The sequence below is a fragment of the Natator depressus genome, chromosome 3 (assembly GCF_965152275.1).
Source record: "Natator depressus isolate rNatDep1 chromosome 3, rNatDep2.hap1, whole genome shotgun sequence".
Classification (NCBI taxonomy): Eukaryota; Metazoa; Chordata; order Testudines; family Cheloniidae; genus Natator; species Natator depressus.
Window position 1 is genome coordinate 10,366,540 of NC_134236.1, and position 25,990 is coordinate 10,392,529.

Here is a 25,990-nt window from a genome sequence, read left to right on the forward strand (position 1 = left end):
GATGTGGGTGGTATAATGTCTGTGGAGAGGTTGGCCTTGGCCTATACATCTGCCTCTGGTGTTGTCTCCTTAGGGCTGGGGTGTAAATTCCCATGAGGTGTAGAGTTGACCGTGAGTCTTTCAGCAAGTGTAGGGACTCATCTGCTTTCCATTAAACAAATTTGGCCTGTCAAAAGGCAGGTCCTGTATGGTGTTCTGGACCTCTTTGGGGAGCCCTGAAGAGTGAAGCCAAGACTCATGCTTTACAACTGTGTCAGTGGCCAAGACTCTGAATGCAGTATCCACTGGAGCTAGAAGAAATGCCTTTGCCAACAACTTGCCCTCCTCTATCCAGGACTGAAATTGGGCTCTGTCCTCAGGGGGAAGCTTGTCCTTAAAGTCAGCCAGGCTAGAGTAATTGTTAAAATCATATTTTGCTAACAAGGCCTGAGAGTTCATGGTATGAACATTTTTTCCTCCAGAATGTCCAACCTCTTCAAGCTCTTGTGAGCCGGAGTGGTCTTGGGATGTTGTAACTCTCTTTGTGGCTTAATGTACCACCAGGGATTTGGGTGCTGGGTGGGAGAAAAGACATACAGCTTCTTTGGCAGGGACAAAATCACATCTCTCAGTCCTTTTAGGCATGGGGACTCATGAGGTAGAGGTATGCCAGACCACTCTGGCTGGCTCCATGATAGCCTCATTAACTGAGAATGCCATCTTGCTTGGACTTGCAGCCTACAGAATATCCAGGAGATAGTACTGGAAGTCATGGATCTCCTCCAGTGGTATCTGGAGGCCATTGGTTATCCTCTGCAGTAGCTCCTGGTATGCCTATGGTCGTCCAGTGGAGATGGTGAGGATGGAGTGACAGCTTCAGTTGAAGCTCAGATGAGATTCCCATTGGTGGCGGCAGATCCGAATCAATGTCCTCCTCCTCCTTGAACTGTGACAGATCTGGTGGGTGCCGAGGAGAGGTGTTGTATGACTCTTGGACGGATCTGGGGTGTCTGCCACAGAGTTTCCATGGGCCCCAATAAAGCCAAAAGGAGGGATCAATCAGATGGGAGAGACCTCATAGCACCGGATAACATCCAGATCTCCTTGACTCTCTATCAGGGCTCAGAACTCTAGGAGGAGATGGACTGGCTGGGGTGCCTGACTCACCTGAGTCTGATAACTGCTCTCTCCTCATTGGTGAGGTGGAAAGTATATGAGGGTGGATGCTCCTGCCCATGGGTTAGAGAGGGGATGATTCTTGTGGCGCTAAAGCAGTTTTGTCCTCCAGTGAGGCAATTTCTCTTTGGAGGACTAGGCTGGAGAGAGGAGGCTGAGGGTAAGGGAGGAATATATCCTCTGGTGTCGTGTAGGTGTCTGGTTGTCCTGGCATTTTGGGTGTTCCAGTGGTCGGGACCGATGGTTCGGACGTGTCCCGGGAAATTGTAGTTGGGTTGTCCTCTGAAGGGAGGGCTGGTACCAATGAAGAGTCAGGTCCAGCACTTCTAGGCGGAACCAGCAGACGTCAGTCCTCGTGTTTCAAAGCCAGAGCCAGCAACAGATCCTTTTTCTTGCACACTTTGTCCTCCAAAATCCTGGATCTATAGGATCCACGAACGAAGGCTCACCCAGCCTGGACGGGCTTTGGGAGGGATATCTTATGGACACACCTTGACAGGGATCTGTCCTTGCAACTGTGAGAGTGCCCCCTACTCTGATGGGAAGCTGTGGAAGAAGAGCCCTTGGGCTTAGCATTTGCAGACTCTGCTTCTAAGATTATGTTGGGGGCACTACTCATCTGATGGAGCCAATGTACAGCGCGTGTGGGTATCTCCGTGGCCTGGATCAGAGTGAGGTCTCATCGCCTTCTTCATAAGGTGTTTCCTTAAGTGAAGGTCATGAGCTTCACGTGGTTGCGGTGGAAACGAGCAACAGATGCTGCACTTTGCTGGAATGTGCATCTGACCCAAGCAATAGAGACAGTATTTGTGATTGGTACTCATGGAGAAGGAGTGAGGGCAAGAGACAGTTCTTGAACCCTGAAGCTCTGGGCATAGCCCCGGATCTCGGGGAGAGCATCTCTGGTATGGGGAAAGAACAAGCTATACTAACTAACTAAACTACTATAAAATTATTTACAGGCTACGAAATAGAAAAGTTGGAGAAATCTGTGGACACAGGAATTCTAAGTCAGGGCATGCGATGGGTAAGAAGGAACTGGAGAGGTGTTGGTCAATACTTTCTCTTATGCCCTTGGTCTGGAGCAAAAGGAGAATTAATGCGCATGTGCAGGCCAACTGACATTGCTTGTTAGAATTTATGGACTCAGGGACATGCGCACCCAAGTGTTGAACACACATAGGGACCAGCACCCAAAGAAGAACTGAGACTTCTTTAAACTCAAGGACATTTCCCTTTGAAAAAGAGCTACCAATCTCCTAGATTTTTGACTATAACTTTTAAGAGGACAGGACCATTCCATTTTGCTCTTATGAAGACACTCCAGAAAGAGCAGAACTGATAACAATGTGAGTCTTTGGAAGACAAATTTCAGTATACTTCACTTAAAAACAGCCCCCCCCCCTTTTTTTTTTTTTGCTTGACAGCTGAGAAATATTTTGCCTGAACAGTAATAAATAAAAACAGTATTTTGCCTAAACAGTAATAAATAAAAATATTTGGTAAAATACAGAAATCCTATTAGGCTGGAGAGGGGAAAAGGAATTTCCCTGCTCATAAAATAAAAATAAAATTATGGAAAGTTGATACTACATATCTTCAAATAATTAGAAATATCACATGGTAGCACTCTCTTTGGGTTTCTTGTTTAGAGTGCATGCAGAAAATTTTTAATAATTTTAGAAGTCTGAGGAAATTCCCAGACAAAAAAAACTGTGTTAAGTTGGAGTTAAAGTTTAGAGTAAGTACCAGTCACTTAAAGGTTAAAAAAAGAAATTTACAGGAATGTTGCGATTATCCCAAAACCAAGCATTACAAAACCAGGAAATTCAGAGTTAAGGTTATACTGAAAAGAAATCAAAACACGCTAAGAAATGGAAATGCACCGTTAAGGCACCTAAACAACTGCAACTCCACTTTACTGTAGTTTTTTGGGAGGAATATAATAAAATTCCATTCCTAGAGAACAATTCTAAAAACAATCAGCCTTAGAAAGTACAAGAGCTGTATACTTAATGTGTCAGTCTAGATGCACTCCTGTGATGTCTAGGTAAGAGTTTGCCTACACATGAAAGGTAATCCAGAATTAGATAAGGTATGAATTAAAAACAGATTAACTCCATGTGTGAATGCTTTTATTTTAGAATAAAAGAGTGCCTTATTGTGAATTATCTTAATCCACTTTGGAAGTGGAATAGTTATTCTGGAATAACTCCCTGTGTAGACAAGCCCTGTTAAGAAGAGGTTAATAAGATGAGAAGACTCCTGATCTTAAGCATTCTGGGCTGTTCTTTTGCTTACCTCACTCTCATAGTGTTTTACAATCTGCAATTCAAAGAATTCCTCTTCCTCTTCCCCAGTGAGAGTAGCATCCCATCCACCAGGTTCTGGGTCATCAAGGTTATCTTGAGAGCTAAAGTCATCCGCTAGGAGCACAGAAGACTCAAAAATGTTAAAAGAAACAAGAACTGTACTCCATTCAAAACAGCACAAGAGTAGCGACATTAATTCTTGTGTACTGGCCAAATGCCAGTTTGGACAATTACTTTCTGCCTATGTAAAATTCCACCATAGTTTCACTTCAATAGGGTATCCTTTTTACCTTGCCTGAAACTGTTGTGTTGCATTGTACAGGGAGTGTGCTTGTGCTTTGGAAGCCTTTGGTATGAAGCGTGCTATATGAGGTCCTTCGTACCCTGGGACTTGTAGCAATGTTTGAAATCATTACAGACTTGGTCACAGAAAATCAGTTACAATATAACAGCTAATGTGGTTACAGATTGTGTCACACCCTTGTTTAGAACTGCAGTATGGGCTATCTAGGGCAAGGAAACTATAGCAGTTTCATCTGGAACAATTTAAAAAACAATGTGTTCCTTGTGCTAACAGCCAACGTACGTTGGAAAACTGCTCTCAAACACAATTCTGGTCGAGCTATGTGTGGTCAGTCACCGACTTGTGGTCATGTGAGCAGGGCCTCAGCTTAGGTAATCATTCTAGTACTTACCAGCACCAATATCAAAGCACGCTTATATTAATTCAATGATATTATATATATGAAACAGTTTATCTCCCTCCCTCTTTACATCCCTTATCAGAAACTTCTCAGCTTGGGAATTCTTTGAGTTTACTATTCATCTAGGCTGGAATTTTCAAAGAAACCAAAGAGTTATGTGCCCCACTCCCTTCGAAATCCCAGCACAATTTTATTTTCATCTAGTTTCAGGCTAGAAAGGACAATTATGATCATCCAGTCTGACTTTCTGCATACCAAAGGCCAGATAATTTCATCCAATAATTCCTGTATCAAGCCCCATAACTTCTGGTTGACCTAGACCATACATCTTTTAGAAAGACATCCAATGTTGATTTTAAAACTTCACATGATAGAGAATCCACTAAGTCCTTGGTAAGTGGTTACAATGGTTAATTCCTCTCACTGTAAACAAAAGAAAATCCTGTGCCATATTTATAGTCTTGAGTTTATCAAGCTTCAGCTTCTAGACACTGGATCTTTTTCTACCTTTGCAGCTAAATTAAAAGGGCTCTCTACAATCTGAAGTCTTGCCATGTACCTACAGACCATGATCAAGTAACTTCCTAACATTCTCCCTGGCAAGCTAAGAGTCTGAGCTTCTGAAGTCTCTCGCTATAAGGAAGTTTTCCCAGAATCATTCTTGTAACTCTCTTCTGAGCCCTTAAAAAGGATAACGGCAAATTTTTGTAACGTGTGGACACCCCAACTGGACACAGTGTCACACTAATGGTCACAGCAATGCTGTATATAGAGATAACACCACCTCTGTACTCTTAGTAATGCTTATACATCCAAGGACAATGTTAGCTCCTCTTAGCCACATCATCACACTAGTAGCTCACGTTCCACTGGTTATCCACTAGGACCTTTAAGTCCTGTTCAGAGTCTCTCCTTTCCAGGATACAGTCCCCCATTCCGTAGGTGTGGCCTGCATTCCTTGTCCCTATATGTATGACCTTGTATCTGGATGTATTAAAAGGCAAGTGAGCCCAGTATACCAAGTGACAAAGATCACTCTGCATAACACACACACTCTCACTTACCATTCCACTCATTTGTGTCATATGCAAACTTTTTCAGCAATTTTTTTTCCAGATCTTTGATAAAGATATTAAAGAGCACTGGCCAAGAACAACGATCTGTGGGACTCCACTAGAACCATTCTTTTTGAATGATTATTCCGCATTTACAACTGGCTTTTATTGTTAGCTTCTAAGTTTTATTCCCTTTGTTATTTTATATCTCCCTTCTTCCTGTCTTTTCACTTATTTAAGGTCTACAAAACACAGGGAGTATAAAAACGTATTGTTCATTCTGCATGTAATTGCTGTGTATTCTGGAGCATTAAACAATATCGTTGGATGAAATAAATGCAGTTCTAATAGTCTTTTCACATTAATAAACCTGCCACTCAAAGAATTCGTTCTTTTTATTAGTTTGCGTCTTAGTTCCTATAATGTTATTGGCTAGACAAAGTTTGTTTCAAAACGCTCTCTGTCCTCTCTTACCATTTAAGTCAAGGAAAACAACTGGAATATGGGTTTCCATACCAGGCACTGGAGTCCTAAAACATAAGATATTGACAACGGTGGCATTTAAACTGAAGCAGATTTATCCAGCACACGTACCTTACGATACAAGCCAACAATATAATACATTCTGCACAGCTGCGATTGTAGGTCAAGCCAGTGATAACCTTGGCAAATGGCTTTATTTTAATTTACTCCTGCAGGTACAGAGGGACTCAAACTAAATTGGTACTACTTTTACACTAGTTCCCACACAATTCTTACATTTGACCTCTGCTTTCAGAAATGTTTTCTTGCCTCTAAACTCCTATTAGCAAATTTAAAGTTTCTTTATTTACACTGACATGTACACATATTAATGCAAAAACCTCTGCATTAGTAATGCAACTGAAGGTTGGACTGTTAGTCACAAAAAGTTAAGAAATGCAAATATTAAGGTTCCAAAAGCAAGGTTAACTCTCCCACATTGCACAACTATTATGCTGGTTGTTAAACACCCAAAAAGAAAAATAGGAATAGGAAGTAGTACATATGTGCAACATGTCCAAATTAACACTGCTGTTTACATTTTAACATTCAAATTTCCTGATATGTTGTGATTTAAAGGTGCAACCTTAATGCTTTATTCTATATTATCCCTTTAATTTCCTATATTTATAACACATTTTAGAAAGATTTTGTAAGAAAAAAAATTAGAAAAAGTTAGTAAGTTGTTTGAATCAGCCTTTGCACATTTCCTAGATGCACATGCATTCACAATACATTTCTTCTGAAGTATGTATCTTACAACTACACTGTTTTCTGCTGTGCATGCTCAATATGGAGTTTTCAAATATTCACAGCTTTCTAACTCGAAAGATGGCATACAAGAAGTCCTCTGTAAGGAGTGAGGACTTTCCTATGGTTCAAAAGCATTGGTTTTAACAAAGTTCAACTTAAAAGCCAAACAAACGGGATCTAGTTAGCAAGTGTGGTTAGAGGTTCTCTCACACTCTGCACAATATATCGTGTCCCCTTCTTCACTGCCATGCTCCCTCTCCAAACAACTCAAATGCTGATCAGCTTTTCCTCCAAAAGCTTACCTTTGGGTAGAGACCAAGCACAGAAAACTTCAGCCCAAGTTAGAAGCAAGTGAATACAGGGGCTTAGAATAGAAACTGTTTTGCATCCTTTACTGCAGTTGTTACCTACAGCTGCTATAGTATGGCTATCTCAGTCCAGTGTAATTTATTGTTTTTAATATTTAGAAAATTATGTGCAACACCTGCTGACTAAACAGACCCTGTGCTTAAGCAAGAAGCACACTGCTCCTGGAGTTTTATTATGACTGAGCAGCCTTTTAAGTGAAGGAACGACATAATTAACATATTAGCTAATTGTTTTTTTTAAATGCTAAGTGCAATGGTAAATATGAATTTTTTTTCCCCAAAGGTTATAATTACATTTTGGTCAATAACAGTATCATTTACTAAGGAGTGTTTCTGGGTTTCAGTTATTGAGACCAAGAAATTAATTCATACTAACACTCCTAATTTAACCACTTTTGTCATATGACGTACATAATCCACATTTGGTGACGCAGAAAATGGCAGCAATCTAAGCCAGGAACAGGCTGCCCATCATTTTTATATTCACTGTGGCATATAGTAACATTCATACCACTCTGCTGGAGCTCCAGGGATCCCACTGCCAGCAGAAGGAACCATTACTGCATTCCTTTCTTCAGTAAGAGTGAGCCTCATCTCTAACAGTTGTGCCTCCCGATCTGCATCATCTTCTGTTTTATCTGGAAAAGTAGGACAGTCCGTAAGAATGACAGACAGCATTTTTTCCATTGCAGCTTTCGTGATACGTATGGGTGGCCTCAACCCACAGGTTCGTGGGCCACTGACTTTAATAAAAAAAACAAAACAAAAAACACCTCATCTAGTCACCCTGCTGGCAGTTTCAATAAAAACACCTATTACTCTGTAAGTATACACAGATTTTCTCTATAGAGCTCTCTATTTGTGACTTGAGTGCATGTCAGAATCTTATTCTCATTATTCTCCCCAAACGGACGATTTCAGCGATTCAGTTATTCCTTCCCCTTGCTACTTAATTTCACACACATTACAAAAAAACCTATATACACCCTCACCCCTCCCATTCCAATAATGTTTCACCTACCAGGTTTGCTGACGAGTTTTTGCAGCTGTTGATCTAGGTATTCCTGACGTTTTGTCAATACATTCAGCCATTTCCGACGCAGTCTCTCCAAATCCCTGTCCTATGTCAATGTAGCAAGTTGTGTAAGTACTGATCCAAGAAAACCAATGTTTCCCATTTGAAAACATAAGTAGCTTTCAATCCATCTGCTCATACTTTTTATTTTTGGCCACTTTTCCCCCTGAATTAGTGCTCTGATAACTATAGAAATGAGATATGGAAGAGATCTCCATTAAGTCATCTAGTCTACCCATTATTCTCCTTTATTACAGGATTGTTCCTCACATTCAGTCACATCCACTGACTGAACTATGCCCCACCCTTGCAAGTCTTGACTTGATGTGGCAAGTCTCTCTCTCAGTTATCTTATATTCCCTACTACTCATTTAGGCAACAAAAACATGGAAATAAGAAATTTACAGGATTTAGACTGTCCCGCAGCCTCACTTTATTGTTAACACTAATATTGCGGCAGGGCCTGGAAACGACAATCAGCACAGATGGGGGCTCTAATCCTAAGTGCTTTACAAACACATAGTAAGAACTAGTCCTTGTCTTACAGAGTTTCCAGTCTAAGGATTCAATCCTGCATTATGGGTGGGCTGTAGCATAGAGGATAATGCCGGATTGGGGCCATGCTATTTTTGGTAAGATATTGTTCCTGACATTCCACGTGAATTCCCCCTTGCCTAATTTCATCCTATTATTGTACCACCCCCCAAAGACTTCCCTAACACATTTCTTCTCCTTCGTTAGGCATTTAATCAATCAAGAGAAAAGGATTGAAGCAAACCATAACCTGCATGGTTTTGAACATCTATAGTCTTGTAGAAATGCACCTAGAACCCTCTCCAGCCCTCCAAAGACAAAATTAAACACAGGATCTCTTGTTGCTATCCTTATATGCTTATGCTAGTGGTAACAGCAACAATGAGCATCATGTGTTTTTTGCCTACTCCTGTGTACTTTTAATGACAATGTATCATAACACACCAACAACTCTGTGAAGTTAAAAAAAAGTTAAAAAAAAATATCCCCATTTTACAGGGGGGAAGTCAAACCAGATATTAAATACCTAGCTCAAAGTCACAGTGAGTGGTGGTCCTAGGAATAGAATCCCTGTCCTGAGTAGTAGGACCGTTTTGATCACTAGCCAATATTTTATTCCCAAGTCCAATACAAACCATGTTCATAACATAAAATAGTGTAAAATATTTTGTTTCTATGCATCTTAAACATTATACCTATGACTGCTCTGAGCACAGCCAAACCTAATCCACCAGCTGTAGATACAGAGGGGAAGCATGTCAGAAAATAGATAAAATGAAAGTAACTATGCCTTGTTCAGAAAACATATATTAATGTGTCCCATTCTTTCAGAGAGAAAAATGCCTCTTAATTCTGGGTCAGATATTATATAGTGTAAAAATGTGTGTAAGATTTTACAGTTTTCGGGATAGTGACTTTTTAGATATTCATGCCTCATATAGTGGGATGTACAATGTTGATGTCTATCTAATATTGAAAATTAGACCAGGCAATCTGATCTACAAATATAAATATTTGAAGTAAGATAAATGTTGTTGTATTTACCTGATAACTGTCCATATCATCCTCTCCTTCCTAGGCAAAAAAAACAAAAAAAACAAAACCAATCAAAGTCATTCATATATGCTTTTATACTAGAAAATACATTAAGTGCAAAAGCAATATTTATGGTTAAAATATTACCATCTGTATGTGTAATTCTGATTAAAATGTCCAGCAATGTAGTACACTGGGGACAGAAGCTGGTAGACCAGCTTTACAGTTTTAATAGTGAATAGCAGTGCCACTTGCACTCACTACTTACTTTTCCATTATAAATCTTGTTTGGGAGGGTATTGTAATTGAGGATTTATATCACTTAGTATAAACAACTGGAATGTATTTTCATAGCTTACTTAACAATTAAAGGAAAACTCCATTAATAAAGGATTCTAATCACTACATCTAATTGCCAAGAAGTGACTGCCAAAACACTTGAGTGGTTTAAATAAGAACGAATAATTACAGGGAAAAGGCACTTGCAATCTGTCCATTCTGATGGATACATGATAGGACTAAAGAGAGAACCTACTGCCTTTTTAGTAAGAGGTAGGAATTGTTATAGCAAGCATGGGAAACCAAAGTCTGACAAAAGGTTAGTTTTAAGGCAAGCTTTAAAGGCAAGCCATTTAGTGGGGGAAAATGTTAACATATTAAACCCATTCTTAAACCAAAAAGTTAAAACAAAAGTCACAGTAGCAGTCACCCCACAAAAGCTCTGACACTTTGATTTTCAGTCCTTTCTGATGGGACACAGAACCTTTCATCAAAATGACCTACATCAAACTGGGCCCCTTGCTAGAAAGTACCATCACGATGGCAATCAGGAGTGAGACACAAAGCACCATTCACTGAATGAAGAAAAAGAAAAAAAGCAAAGGATTTCCAAAAATTTTTTGGAAATTCATTCCTATACTTACAGTCTCATTGGGTAAATATTTATCTAGCTACTTAAGGGATAATGGGGAACTCCAGTGATGAGTTAAGTAACAAAAGCAAATTTTATGTATGTGAAAGTTAAAATTAAAAAGGCATACGTTTTATTAGTTTCAAGGTCTTTAGAAAATTTGATATACATGAAAGATAAATAAACTAGAGTTGCAGATATGTAGACCAAGAACCCAGAAGTTCAAAGTAGATGGTTATGTCACTTTAATAAAAAAGGTTATTTAATTTTGTGGATTATAGCTTTCAAAAAAATTGTAAAACTAAAAGCTTTAAGGCCTGGTCACAGGATGGAGTGGCTTTTTAAGGGAGTTAGGCTCAGACCACCTCTGCCTTGTTAGCTGTCGCCCCAGTGTTGAGCTTTGAGATAGATTTGGGAGCCTGCTCAGTTTAGTTATGGGACAAAGAAGTGAAAGAAGACTCTCCTGCAGTAAAGTTTAGCTGAAGCATTAAGTCAACCAACATTGCTGGGAGCTGGAGGACCACTGTGAAGAGACATTCAACCACAGTGGGGAAACTGAGGCAGCTGCTATGTCACAAGCCCATTCATTCATTCCTACCCACACTGAACTTCCAACTGATGACAAGGGGCGTTAGGGTGATTTTAAAATGCAAAAGCAACATACATCTCTGCTCTCCTAAAACTCAAAATAAGTAACTGAAGTTTTGCTCCTTTAATTTTAAACTTTTCCAAAATCAAATTAGCCATTATTTAAGTACAGTCCCCATTGATACATTATAATTTCTTAGGGTTTGATACTGCTGCCCATGGCTGTTGTATCCAACTGTCTTCCAAGTAAAATCAATTATCAAAAACAAAGTTCCTAGCAGACTTCATTGAGTGTCTGGCTTTTCTAACTTTTTGGGGTATGTCGCAGGGCAGAGGTATAAAAATTTGGGTGCCCTGCTAAAGAGCTGGCTTCCCTGTAGGGTGGCCGGGTGTATAGGCCAGGACCCTTAGCAGAGAGCCCAGCTACAGGCCCTAATGAGAGCAGGCTCAGTGTGATCTGCTGAGCCTAGTGGAACCAGCTGGGTTGATGACTGGGAAGGCATATAAACCCAGGGAAGAGCTCAGGAATGGGGCGAGCCAGGCAGGAAAGTAGGAGGGTTGAGGCACTGTGTCTGAGGACTGACACAAGCCTCAAAGGCCAGAGGACCCAGTGAGGGGTCGGAGTGGGGACAGGTGTTGGGGGAATTGGGACTGTACAGCCACTGTAAATAAAAGAACACGGGTGAAGCACCTGCAAGAGGCATCTGAGACCCCTTTTTTGGCCAGCCCAAGCACGGGGCATAGGGACAAGGGGAAACATCCGATGAAGTGAGCTGTAGCTCATGAAAGCTTATGCTCAAATAAATTGGTTAGTCTCTAAGGTGCCACAAGTACTCCTTTTCTTTGTGCCACCCTGTGACAGGGTGTATAAACACTCTTCTTGAAAAGGGGTTATCTTTTTATTCATTTAGTAGGGTTATTTTAAAATAAAGAGGAGGAAGGGGGTAAAGCAAAAGTGTGTGTTAGTATTGCAAGTCTCATTCCTATTATGGTGGAAGTCCTTGGCAAAGAGGAAAGGTTTTTTGGTAGCATTTCCTGGAGAAAGTCAGAATCTGGATTCACCCACCCATATTCACTGAAAGAGTATTGTCAAACCAGTGTTTAGAAGTCACTGTTTCACACAGAGTAAGGTAATTTACAGCCAGTGGAGTTGCTCCAGAAGTGAATTTGTCCAAAAAGAGTTTTCCGCAGCTTTCCAGGTGCATCCGCAAGTCTTTGAATGATCATTTTTTCTTCCTGCTAAAGATCTCTTAATGAGACAGGAACTTACCTGATGAGTCTCATGAACTTTTTGTGACTTGACATGCCTTATTTGAGCACAGCCAACTCCAACAGATAGTAGGGCTTCTTCCATTAGAGGCAAGGTCCCAGATTCCTGCACAGACTTCACTTCAACCTGGATTCGCCGTGACTGCCCCTTCACAAGGGAACAATTTGAAGAACTAAGTCTTGAACTGTGAAAACTTAGTGACAGAGACCTCTACTGGTGGTGGCTTTATATATAGTAAATTTGAATCTGGTGATTGTTCACTACATAGAAAGTGGTACTGCAAGCTCTCATGTGAGACATGACATTGGTTAGGTAGAACTACCACTTTTGCTGCAAGGTCTAAATCCACAAGAAAGTGTGGGACATTCACTGAGCCCACGATTTGCTGTTGATGAAAACTTTTCAAAGGACACAGTTTAAAAAAAATACTCAAACACACTGAACATAGGATTTCCCCCTGATCTGTTTTGACTTTGTACACTTGAGGGGAGAGAATGTAATTTGGCAAATGTTACTGAAGCTGAAATTAACTTTTTGTGAGACTGGCTTCCCTGATTGTAAATCCTCACCACTGATGTTGTCAGCACAGCTCTAGGAACAGTGTTTGCTAGGTAGCTCCTGCTGTACACTCCACAGAATCGGAAATCATAGTAGTTTGGGAGCGCAGGAGGTACAGTGCGTATTTAACAGATACTAATTTTATAGAGTTCTCTGACCAGTGGACTATATTTTAAAATATTAAATGTGCAGGAACCAGAGAACAGGGGAGTAGCTGGCTAAGAGGATTAGCAGTAAGATAATGGGAACTTTGGCATCAGGTTTTCAATCAAGTTCTGCCTGGGCTGATAGTAACTAAAAGTTGTTTTCTGTTCTACATCCTGTGAGACAGGAGTTTGATTTGAGCATTTGATCCAGTCCAGTTTCCAGGTATCCATATCTTTAAACAATATCCCGTCAACTGGTTCCTCAGTTGACAGTCTCAGCACAGTGGCCAAAACACTAAGTAGACAATAGAGAATGACCTATCCTCCAGCATCTGTGGTTCCCTCCAGGTAAGGGAAACACACTGGCAGAGGAGTGTGGAGAAAGTTTCTGCTGCTGTTACCCACACGGTGCCTGTTTGATGGATAATAGAGGATCTCAAAATGTAAAAGGTATCCAATGTATTTCCCTCTAGACTGTAACTGCTTTAAAGCTGATTGAATACTGGGCCTAAGCTTGATGGTTCCTTTGTCATAAGACCACTATTAAAACTCTATGAACTTGTACAACATACAAGATTCCCTGCTCCTTCAGAATGTTAAAGCCGGTCTCCTTTCACAGATGATGGGGGGAGGGATAGCTCAGTAGTTTGAGCATTGACCTGCTAAACCCAGGGTTGTGAGTTCAATCCTTGAGGGGGCCATTTAGGGATCTGGGGCAAAAACTGGGGATTGGTCCTGCTTCAAGCAGGGGGTTGGACTAGATGACCTCCTGAGGTCCCTTCCAACCCTAACCTTCTATGATTCTATGACTCCTGCAGCTGCCATCTTACCTGTCTGAGCTGAAAGATGCCACCAGTGTTTACGTCCTTGGCGGGAATCACCTCAACTGGACAGTACTCCCCATTCTCATTAAGTTCCAGAATCTGAACCCAGAGCTCCACTTTTCGGGTTACCTCACTCCATCTGGAAAACATGCCAAATACCATTTCACAATTTACTTTTTCCCCCTCTTCTCTCTTGCGTTTTTTTTTTTTTTTTTTTTAAATTGCTGAGCCAAGCTACATGACTCTGCTCAGTATTTGCAAAGATCACAGGCAGGGGAAGGGGAGATACTTTTCATCAAGTGTCATTTATGCCAGAAAAAGGTTTTTAGTTACCCGTTGCTACTTCTGAGCTAACAACTAGTGATGACATTTTGGCCTAGAACTTTTGTAGACACAAGACCTCTTCATACTAGTTTCATATCAGAACGAGTGCCAATTAAACATCAAGGTCAAATTCTGCTCTCTGTTATACCCATCTAATCCCACTGACTTCAATGCAGTTGAACCAGCATTACCGAGGGCAGAATTAAGGATATTCTGGTTTCATGTGGCACCCATCCTCACTTTCTCCATCACTAACATCCTCTCTTCCCTCAAGTTTACCCCTAAAATGCACTTCTTCCACAAAGCCTATAAAATTAGTCCTTCCTTCTTTGAAAACCCTAAACTGAAAAGAACAAACTTATTCTGCACGACCCATGTGTGACACTGGCAGATCAGGTTCCAGCTCTTGCCAAGGCTCTAGGCCTCAGGCCAGCACTGACAAATTCATTGCTGGAAACCATTTTGGTTCATCTGAGTGTTAGTAAAGATGAGTACTGGATTTATAACCATGTGTTTAGACCAATGGGTCTCAACTCGCGGCCCAATCGGCACACAGCTGCGGCCCATGTGACATCCTCAGGGCCACACAAATAATATATATATGGATGCGGATGCGGCCCACATAACACACAGAGAGCAGCATATGTGGCCCACAGTGGTAAATAGGTTGAGAACCACTGGTTTAGACTTTATGAAATGACATGCTTGGAAATTGCAGCATACATTAATCTCATTTAAAATTTCTTTATCACATGCTATAAGGTAATATTTAAGTTTTTGCTTTGTAACTAAAAAAAAGTTTGCTCTGAAACTGTGAACCTAGTCAGGAGGGATAGTCTCTTGTCCATCAAGAACACCTATCAAAACTAAATGGGCCAGCTTACAAAGGCTTTGTTAATTGCCCCATTAAAAATCAAGAACAGGGCAATGTGCAAAAGGGCTCGTCCCATCAACTTGAATTTTGGAAGTAGGAAATTTTGTAATCCCCATGTCGGTTCTCCCTTCTCCTTATTTTTCCCAGTGTTTGTTGCCTTCCCATGTCATGTCTTAACGTACAGTCCTATTCTGTTCCCACTAAAGTCAATGGCAAAACCACAGTTGTCTCCAATGAAAGCGGGAGCAGGTCCTTAGATTGTAAACGCTTCATGACATGGACTGATCTCCAATACGTCGGTAGGTAACCAAAGAAATTCTCCCGTCCATTGATTTCAGAGTTACAGTTAACTCAGCCCCACTATCGTTTGTTTCTTTGTAAAGAACCACACATACATTTATGGTGTTGCCTAAATAATATGGACATTATCCAGTCTTATTCCTCAGGTTTTTCTTCTTTTAAATCAAAACAATATGAATGAGCATTTATCAATAATTTTTACCTACATTACCAACCTGTGTGATAGTTTTGCAGTGAGCACAGAGGGTTACAAAGATCCGAACAGCAGATTCATTTCTACTCAACCCAGGATTTGACTGCTGGTCCCCAACCCACTCTAGAATCCAGAAAAAATGACCGGGCCTGGGAGGCTGGATTTTAAACTGTGTGGTAGGAGTTTGCTCCTTGCAGTTACCTGTCACGAAGGCTTCGCGTTTTGGCTTGAATTATTCCCAAATCCCACACGGCTGAGTTTTTGCGAGGATCGCTTTGCTTGTGTCCATACACTTCAATTGCCAAAGCCCCTTCAGAAAGATGCTCCATGAAGTCTTCAGAAATATTTACAGAAAACTCCTATGTGGAAATGACAAAACTAGTTAAACATTAAAAAGAGTAAGTTGTTAACTATTGTGATAATTGGACCTACCAATTTACCCTAATAGCGAACTCAACTGTGAAAAGTGAGTGAAAGTTCACAAAACGTCACAATAACCTTCAACAATAAATGTTGATGGGGAAAGGTGCATAAGGGCAACAGAAACACTGCATTAGTCCAAACAAAACAGCCTACTGATATAAATCAAGGACTGTGCTAAGGTCCCGACTTGTAAGCAAGAAAAGTGCGCAACCAGAAGTCAACAGACCAAAACTGTTGCGTTAGAAATTAGGCCCAATTGGTGAACAAAAATAATGAGGGGATAGGCTGTTCCATCCATCAGTCCCTTTAGGGGCCTCAAAAAGAGGCTGGAAGGCAAAGCTAACTACTGCAATGCTGGCTGACTGAAAGAGAAGAGAAGGGGAAGGAGCAAGCTTCATCACCACAACTGATGCCCACTCTGTTTCCCAGGGCCCTAGGGTCCGGAGTGATACCTCTGTGCCTTCGTCATCCTAATCCTGAAAGATGTCTTGACCAGTCTGGGCCAGAGAGGGATCCAGATGACACTGCCATACCCACCAGGTCCAACTACATCCCAAACACCACATGGAATATGAGATTTTGTCTCCTCCCTCTCAATGTATTCTTTTTCTTCTCTACCTTATTACTTTTTTCCTCTCTCTTTCTTTTGTCTAATAAGAGTCTGGCTTAGCTGGCCAAAACTGTATACTTTGCTGTAAACCCGTTACCAGAAAGGCAGCTAAATGCAATGCCCTAAATAGCCCAGTGCTGATACAAGATTGCCAGGTCTCAGAGTGGCTGATAAGATCGTGTGCTGTGTCTATGTTTTTCCAGCAGAGAGGTTGCAAGTGAGGCATGTGTCTGCTGTCTTGTTGGGTCTTTTAGGAAACAGGATTGGATTTTAACAGCAATGACATCTCAACTAACTTCTTTTTTCCCTGAAAAGGACAGTTACCAACTAAGAGTCTTACAAAACTTGGTGGGGGTTATTTGAGAACTCTCTCCAACTTAAGGGACAGTGAACAAGAGATGTTAAGATGAAAGCCTTATTTAATACTTAACATTTCAAATGCTTTAACCGTTTCCCCCTTTTTTCCCACTGTACCTTCAATAAAAGGTTAAAAAGATTTTTAATTATGTGTTTGCCAACGTATTAAGTAGGCTGCGGTCTCTGTATACCAAACCCCAAAACTCATTTAAAACTGTTTACTGTTGGACAGTTACAGGGTCAGTTAACACCTTTAATTCTGTGCGCTCATAGATTCCTTCTAAATTAATAACCCCCCATTCTACACATGCTTTTGGAGGTGACTTTTTGCTTTCACTCTGCATGCTACTCTCTTCTCACAAAGGAGCTCATCAATGGACATATTTATGGCAAAGCACTTAGTACAAGAGGGCTCTTTCCCAGTTTGACGACTTAACTAGTTTGATACACTACATAAGTTGAACTCTAGATCAGGCAAGCTACATAATCCCATTCATCCAAGTCTATTATTTCACTGACTGCTTTTTTTGCATAAATCAAAGGCTTTTGACACTGGCATTTAAGGTTCTCCACTCAGAAGCACTAGGCTGATGTGTCCTGATTTTTGTACCAACTTCTACCTGCAAATTGCATTCAGTTTCTGCATATGGTAAAAATGAATACTTGGCACTTCTCTAGTGCTTTCCCTGGTCAAACTATTTGTATATGGTAGCACCTAGTGAAGCACCTAGAACCTACAGAAGAGGTTGGAGCCTATTGTACTAGATGCTACATGTACATGTAGTAAACCAGTCCCTGACCCCAAGAGCTTAAATTCTAAATTAATAAGACAAAGAAGGTGTGAGAAAGGAAGCGTTATTACCCCTATTTTTCAGATGCAGAAGCCAGGCAGAGAAATTATCTGACTTACCTAGCGGTTCTCAACCCATGGCCTGCATGCAGCCCAATTAGCACACAGCTGCGGACTAGCTGTGTGCTAAGGCTGCAAGGCCCGCGCAGTGGGGTCAGGGTCACTGGCCGGCCCCACATGGCAAGGGTCCACGGCTGTGGCTCTGGGCTGCCGCCTGGCTGCCCTACCTCACAGCTGGGTCCAGGGTTGGAGCTGCCACCCTGCCCCCTGCCCAGGGCTCTGCTCCTGGCCCTATTCTGTGGAGGGGTCTCTGGGCAGGAGGTGCTGGGCATTGCGGTCGGGGGGGGGGGGGGGGGGGGGTTGGGAAGGCGTGCTGTGGTTCTCAACCTGCGGCCCAGGTAACACATTAATGCGGCCCACAATGGTAAATAGGTTGAGAACCAATTGCCCAAACTGACAGAGGGAGTCCGTGGCAGAGCTGAGAATTGAACTCAAATGCCCAAATCTCAGTCCAGTGCCGTAAACCAAAAGAACATCCTTCCTCAAACCACTTTACAAATGTTAACCAGTCCTCACAAAATCCTTCCATGTTACAGCCAGGGAAACTAAGAGAAGTTAAGTAACTTGCCCAGTGCCACAGTAAATCAGTGGAAGGGCCAGGATGGGAATTGAAGAGACCCTGAATTGAAGAGGCCTGAACTCATTCCAGACAGGCAAACTCAAACACACAAACTTTCAGACATTAAGGCCAGAAGAGACCATCATAATCATCTAGTCTGATCTCTTGCACATCTCTCATACAGTCTCTTCTATTTTCCTTTATTATTAGTTCATTTTATTGTTCTACGTGATGTTTTTGGTAGAGTAAACGGTGCTTATAAAACAGCTTGCAGGTGAAAGACTACAAATTCAGTGACTGTATTAAGTTACTATAAATGACCATATAGTATAATCTCAGAGTTAGGAACTAAACGATCTGTCACACACCTCATTTGGAACCAGAAGTACGCAATCAGGCAGCAGCAGAGAGGAAAAAAAAAAAAAAGCAAATACAGTCCAGTACTGCGTTAAATGTAAAGTACTAAAAAAAATAAAGGGAAAGCTTAAAAATGATTTGACAAGGTGAAGAAACTGTTTTTGTGCTTGTTTCACTTAAAGTAAGATGGTTAAAAGCAGCATTTTTCTTCTGCATAATAAAGTTTCAAAGCTGTATTAAGTCAATGTTCAGTTGTAACCTTTTGAAAGAACAACCCTAATGTTTTGTTCAGAGTTACGAACATTTCAGAGTTACAAACAACCTCCATTCCTGAGGTGTTCCTAACTAAGAGGTTCTACTGTAATGATTTAAAGTTTAGTAAAGAAACTGACTAGACCAGTGGCAGACTAATTTAACTATCTTGCTTTGCCTGTCTGTAATTGCAATCATAAATAAAACAAAAATTACATTGCAGTGATCGAAGACAACCATACACTGTGGCTCCTTGCTGATGGGAGATAAAGAGGGGTCCATCTCAGGGGCAACTGTAACTGGCTCCAGCTGATCCCAGAAAGTGTATTTGCAGAACACAAAGTTGGAAAGATGCTGAGGCAAACCGGTAGCCTGAAGTATTTTAATCTAGAGGAAGGAAAAAGCAGAGAAAAGCATGTTTTAAATCAGTAAACAATTTTAATGGAAACAGTCAAGCATAACACAAAAGAAAGTCAGTTTGTTAAAAGAACATCTTCTTGCTCAACTGGGAGGCTAAAAATTATTAAACAGTTACTTTAACACAAATGTCTTGATAAAAGAAGACTTGTCTGCCTTGAAATATTTGTAGATAAAATGCTTTGGCTGAACCAGCTGGAAGTCACCACTAGGTGTCATTGAACAACTGACTTTTGGGAGCAAAAAGAAGGGTCATAGGTTTTCTGAAAACTTCCTTTGTTCTACAAACACCCTGCTAAAGTAATTCTTGCCCTATTTCTAGGTATAGGTGCTAGAACTAGGGCTGCTGGGGGTTCTGCCGCACCCCTGGCTTGAAATGTTTTCCATTATATACATGGATGATTCTATGATTCTATGATTCTATGGTTTACAGTTTGGTCAATGGCTCTCAGCATCCCTACAATACAAATTATTCCAGCACAACTGCTTGTAGGATGCTAGGAAGAGCATGAAGTAAAAAGCCATGCCCACCCAAGAACTCATATAATCACAGGATTGGAAAGGACCTTGATAGGTCATCTAGTCCAGTGGCCTGCACTGAAGGCAGCACTAAGTATTATCTAGACCAGGGGTGGGCAAACTTTTTGGCCTGAGGGCCACATCGGGGTTCTGAAATTGTATGGAGGGCTGGGTAGGGGGTAGACCTAAACAGCCTGGTCCCCGTCCCCACCCCCTATCCGCCCCCTCCCACTTCCCGCCCCTGGACTGACCCCCTCAGAAACCCCGCCCCATCCAACCCTCCCTGCGCCTTGTCCCCTGACTACTCCCTCCCAGGAGCCCCCGCCCCTAACCGCCGCCCCAGGACCCCACCCGCTCCCTGTCCCCTGACTGCCCCAAAGCCTATCCACACCCCCGCCTGCTGACAGGCCCCCCAGGACTCCCATACCTTTCCAACCGCCCCCTGCTCCCTGTCCCCTGACTGCCCTTCAGGACCCCCTGCCCTTTACCATGCTGCTCAGAGCACCAGGACTGGCAACCTTAAGTAGTACACCATAAGTAGCACATTCTTTCGGGGAGCAATTTAATACACTACACCAGGAGCTCTTGCAGCCTCACTGCCCGGCAGGAGCTCGCAGCCCTGCCGCCCAGAGCACTGGCGGCAAGGCGAACTGAGGGTGTGCAGGAAGGGATGGGAGCTCAAAGGCCGGGAAGCATAGTCCCACGGGCTGTAGTTTGCCCACCTCTGATCTAGACCATCCCTGTCAGGTGTTTGTCTAACCTGTCCTTAAAAATCTCTAATGACTCAGATTCCACAACCTTCCTAGGCAATTTATTCCAGTGCTTAACTACCCTGACAGTTCGGAAGTTTTTCCCTAATGTCCAGCCTAAATCACCCTTGCTGCAATTTAAGACCATTGCTTCCTGACCTATCATCAGAGGTTAAGGAGAACAATTTTTCCCCTTCCTCCTTGTAACAACCTTTTGTGTGCTTGAAAACTGTTATGATGTCCCCTCTCAGTCTTCTCTTCTCCAGACTAAACAAACCCAATTTTTTCCAATCTTCCCTCATAGGTCATGATTTCTAGACACAATACTCCAGTTGAGGCCTAATCAGCGTGAGGGAGGGTGGAAGAATTACTTCTTGTGCGTTGCTTACATGCCTGCTAATACATCCCAGAATGACGTTTGCTTTCTTGCAATAGTGTTACACTGTTGACTTATATTTCGCTTGAGATCTGCTATGATCCCCAGATTCCTTTCTGCAGTACTACTTCCTTGGCAGTCATTTCCCATTTTGTATGTGTGCACTGATTGTTCTTTCCTAAGTGGAGTACTTTACATTTGTCCTTATTGAATTTCATCCTATTTAGTTCAGACCATTTCTCCAGTTTGTCCTGATCATTTTTAATTATAATCATATCCTCCAAAGCACTTGCAACCCCTCCCAGCTTGTTCGCAAACTTTATAAGTGTACTCTATGCCATTATCTAAATCACTGATGAAGATATTGAACAAAACCGGACCCAGAACTGATCCCTGAGGGACCCCACTTGTTATGCACTTCCAGCATGACTGTGAACCACTGATAACTACTCTCTGGGAACCATTTTCCAACCAGTTATGCACCCACCTTATAGTAGCCCCATCTAGGTTGTATTTCACTAGTTTGTTTATGAGAAGGTCATGTGAGACAGTATCAAAAGCCTTACTAAAGTCAAGATACACCGCATCTACAGCTTCTCCCCTATTCACAAGGCTTGTTACCCTGTCAAAGAAAGCTATCAGGTTGGTTTGATTGTTCTTGACAAATCTATGCTGACTGTTATTTATCACCTTATTATCCTCCAGGTATTTGCAAATTGATTACTTAATTATTTGCTCCCTTATCTTTCCGGGTACTGAAGTTATGCTGACTGGTCTGTAATTCCCCGGGTTGTCCTTATTCCCCTTTTTTTGCTGGGCACTATATTTACCGTTTTCCAATCCTCTGGAATCTCGCCCTCTTCCATGACTTTTTGAAGATAATTGCTAATGGCTCACATACCTCCCTCAGTCAGCTCCTTGAGTATTCTAAGATGTATTTCATCACATCCTGGTGATTTGAAGACCTCTAACTTGACTAAGTAATTGTTAACTTTTTCTTTCCCTATTTTAGCCTCTGATCCTACCTCACTTTCACTGGCATTCACTATGTTAGATGTCCAACTGCTACTAACCTTCTTGGTGAAAACTGAAACAAAAAAGTCATTTAACGCTTCTGCCATTTCCACATTTTCAGTTATTGTTTTTCCCCCTTCACTAAGTAACGGAACTACTTTGTCCTTGGACTTCCTCTTGCTTCTAATGTATTTGTAGAATGTTTTCTTGTTACCCTTTACGTCTCTAGCTAGTTTAGTCTCGTTTTGTGCCTTAGCCTTTCTAATTTTGTCCCTACAAACTTATTTGTTTTTTTCATTCTTTGTAATTTGACCTAGTTTCTACTTTTTATAGGGTTCTTTTTTGAGTTTCAGATCATTAATGATCTCCTGGTTAAGCCAGGGTGGTCTCTTGCCATACTTTCCTTCTTTCCTACGCAGTGGGATAGTTTGCTCTTGTGTCCCTAATAATGTGTCTTTGAAAAACTGCCACCTCTCTTGAACTTGCAGTGGGGGAGGTTTAGGTTGGATATTAGGAAAAAAACTTTTTTACTAGGAGGGTGGTGAAGCACTGGAATGGGTTACCTAGGGAGGTGGTGGAATCTCCTTCCTTAGGAGTTTTTAAGGTCAGGCTTGACAGAGCCCTGGCTGGGATGATTTAGTTGGGGATGTGTCTTGTTTGGAGCAGGGGGTTGGACTAGATGACCTCCTGAGGTCTCTTCCAACCCTGATATTCTATTCTATGATATTCTATGAACTGTTTTGCATGTTTTACCAAGGCCCAGTGGAACCTTATCTTCAGAGTCATATTCTATTCTAAATGTACAATCCATTTTTTTAAACAGGTTGTAATATTTTGCAAAGCAAGTTTCCCTTTTTACTAGTAGAACCAAGTTCAACTGAATTAGGATTCTCTAGATAATTGTAGCTTCCTAATTTCTGGATCATGTAATTTGCATGTATCATGACATGCTAGTGGCCACCAGTGCCTTCCATTTGCACACACACACACCATATAGAGCTGTTGCATACTTAGCTCCCTCTGCTGGGCATCCAACATGCTTTCCCTCCCATCCCACCTCGACCATGCACAAGAGAACAGGTTCCCTCCTCCCACACCTTTCCCATATATACATGCAAAAAATCAGGGTTATTAGACTCAAAATCTTTCTTTTGGTTGAATAAAAGAATTATTTACTAAGAAAAGGACTCCACATTTGGTTTTATTACGGCCCCAAATAAGGGTGATAAAAATGTTTGAGGGTAAATCTTGGGATTTTTGTTTTGATTTTTAATAAATGCCATTATGGGACCAAAGGATCACAAGATTCAGTCTTCTTGCATTATTTCCACCATTCAGAAACTGAAATTCTTTGAGAGGAGACAAGACAGATATTTCAGAGCCAATTATGAACCCCAAGGTATTAAGCAAGCTCATGAAAAATACAACCAGCGTACTACACTGCACACAGCACTGAGCATTCATAGCTATTTGTTTTCTTTAAATCTTGAAACACCAAGATGCTTTCAAATAGGCTGTATAAACTGAACAATTCACAAGCTAAGATAATGATAGTATAACTGAACATAGGTGGTAAACAAAAGGAGATACAGTGTAATTTACCACTAACATGGAAGCTAATGCACCACAAACATTTAATCACGTTTTTTACACTTGGGTAGTAACAGAAAGGAAGAAGTTGGCTCAGTATTGAGGATGTGACAATAGCGTTTATTGAATGCGTCTAGAACTCACCATACAAACTAGTTTGTTCTCCTGTATGTCGTTCTCTCTTGAACAGTCTGTGCAATCATCACCTCCTACGATTCTCTCCCCAATCGCTCCACTCACTCGCACCACTTCAACATGAAGACGACCTGACACCTAATGAAAAAAAGGTAGGTGGGAAAGATTATCAGATGTCACCAAACGATGGTTTCTAACCTTTTCAGGTAGCTATGCTAATGCACTGCTATGTTATGAGAATACCTAATCTGTCACTATGGGACCTCTTCCTCCCTCCTCTGCTTCCCTTCTATTGTTTTGTCCCATTCACTTATCTTGTTTTAGACTGCAAGCTCTTTGCGGAAAGGACAGTCTTCTTATGAGCTTGTACAGAACCTACCACAGTGGAGCCTCAATCCCATTTGGGACCTCTGAGCATTACCATTAGCAAGGTATTACTTTGGCTGTACCCAATTGCCTCCCATTCATTTATGACAGCTCTACCTGGAACTGGAGCTTACATGACTTCATATCCATCATTATTATGAGACTGGGGTTTGTAGCTGCCCAAGTAACACACAGGTGCATCATTAAGATACCAGAGGGAGGAGGGAGAAGGTAAAGGACTAGCCACTCGATCCTGAAATATCATTAGTAACATGTGCCAGTGGCTGGGGAGCACCTTTCGTACAATACTGAAAAGCCCTAATGACTTCCATTAATCAGCTAAAAATTATGATGTATAGGAATGACAAACCTCTCCCTTCTGATTGATGATAGGAACAGCATATTGCAGCTTCACATCATAAAACAGGGACTCAAGAAAAACATTGGCCACTCCGATGAGACTATGGTTTTCTTGTTCATCATAGAATGGATCAGCTCGTCTGAAGTAAGACCTAGTTAACTTGAATCAAATTCAAAATAATGTAAAAACTAAGTTGATAATATGTCATTTTCACAGCACTGATGAACTGGCGAGGTTTCACAGGTTTTTGTTCTCTTCCTCTAGAGTAAAAAGGAAAGGCGTACTTGTGGCACCTTAGAGACTAACAAATTTATTTGAGCATAAGCTTTCGTGAGCTACAGCTCCCTTCATCGGATGCATTCAGTGGAAAATACAGTGGAGAGATTTTATATACACAGAGAACATGAAACAATGGGTGTTACCATACACACTGTAACAAGAGTGATCAGGTAAGGTGAGCTATTACCAGCAGGGGAGAGAAAAAACCTTTTGTAGTGATAATCAAGGTAGGCCATTTCCAGCAGTTGACAAGAACATGTGAGGAACAGTAGGGGGGACGGGGGAAATAAACATGGGGAAATAGTTTTACTTTGTGTAATGACACATCCACTCCCAGTCTTTATTCAAGCCTAAGTTAATGGTGTCCAGTTTGCAAATTAATTCCAATTCAGCAGTCTCTCGGAGTCTGTTTTTGAGGTTTTTTTGTTGAAGAATTGCCACTCTTAGGTCTGTAATCGAGTGACCAGAGAGACTGAAGTGTTCTCCGACTGGTTTTTGAACGTTATAATTCTTGACGTCTGATTTGTGTCCATTTATTCTTTTACGTAGAGACTGTCCGGTTTGGCCAATGTACATGGCAGAGGGGCATTGCTGGCACATGATGGCATATCTCATATAGGTAGATGTGCAGGTGAACGAGCCTCTGATAGTGTGGCTGAAGTCATTAGGCCCTATGATGGTGTCCCCTGAATAGATATGTGGACACAGTTGGCCACGGGCTTTGTTGCAAGGATAGGTTCCTGGGTTAGTGGTTCTGTTGTGTGGTTGCTGGTATTTGCTTCAGGTTGGGGGGCTGTCTGTAGGCAAGGACTGGCCTGTCTCCCAAGATCTGTGAGAGTGATGGGTCATCCTTCAGGATAGGTTGTAGATCCCTGATGATGCACTGGAGAGGTTTTAGTTGGGGGCTGAAGGTGACGGCTAGTGGCATTCTGTTATTTTCTTTGTTGGGCCTGTCGTGTAGTAGGTGACTTCTGGGTACTGTTCTGGCTCTGTCAATCTGTTTCTTCACTTCAGCAGATGGGTAGTGTAGCTGTAAGAATGCTTGATAGAGATCTTGTAGGTGTTTGTCTCTGTCTGAGGGGTTGGAGCAAATGCGGTTGTATTGTAGAGCTTGGCTGTAGACAATGGACCGTGTGGAGTGGTCTGGATGACAGCTGGAGGCAAGTATAGCAGTCAGTAGGTGTAGGGCTGTGGTTTTGTGGCCATCACTTAGTAG

At 41.6% G+C, this 25,990-nt stretch overlaps 1 protein-coding gene across 1 annotated transcript in view; it reads right to left on the reverse strand.

The window, feature by feature from the left end:
* KIF13B (kinesin family member 13B) overlaps positions 1–25,990 on the reverse strand; it is a 208,266-nt gene that overhangs the window by 47,904 nt on the left and 134,372 nt on the right. Inside the window, exons 20-30 of the mRNA XM_074947418.1 lie at positions 24,505–24,654; positions 23,778–23,906; positions 19,185–19,355; positions 15,702–15,859; positions 13,816–13,948; positions 12,282–12,428; positions 9,523–9,552; positions 7,891–7,990; positions 7,381–7,507; positions 5,701–5,756; positions 3,457–3,581 (exon numbers count right to left, since the gene is read on the reverse strand). Coding sequence (XP_074803519.1) covers positions 3,457–3,581; positions 5,701–5,756; positions 7,381–7,507; positions 7,891–7,990; positions 9,523–9,552; positions 12,282–12,428; positions 13,816–13,948; positions 15,702–15,859; positions 19,185–19,355; positions 23,778–23,906; positions 24,505–24,654 — 1,326 coding nt within the window. The remainder of the gene's footprint in view (positions 1–3,456; positions 3,582–5,700; positions 5,757–7,380; positions 7,508–7,890; positions 7,991–9,522; positions 9,553–12,281; positions 12,429–13,815; positions 13,949–15,701; positions 15,860–19,184; positions 19,356–23,777; positions 23,907–24,504; positions 24,655–25,990) is intronic.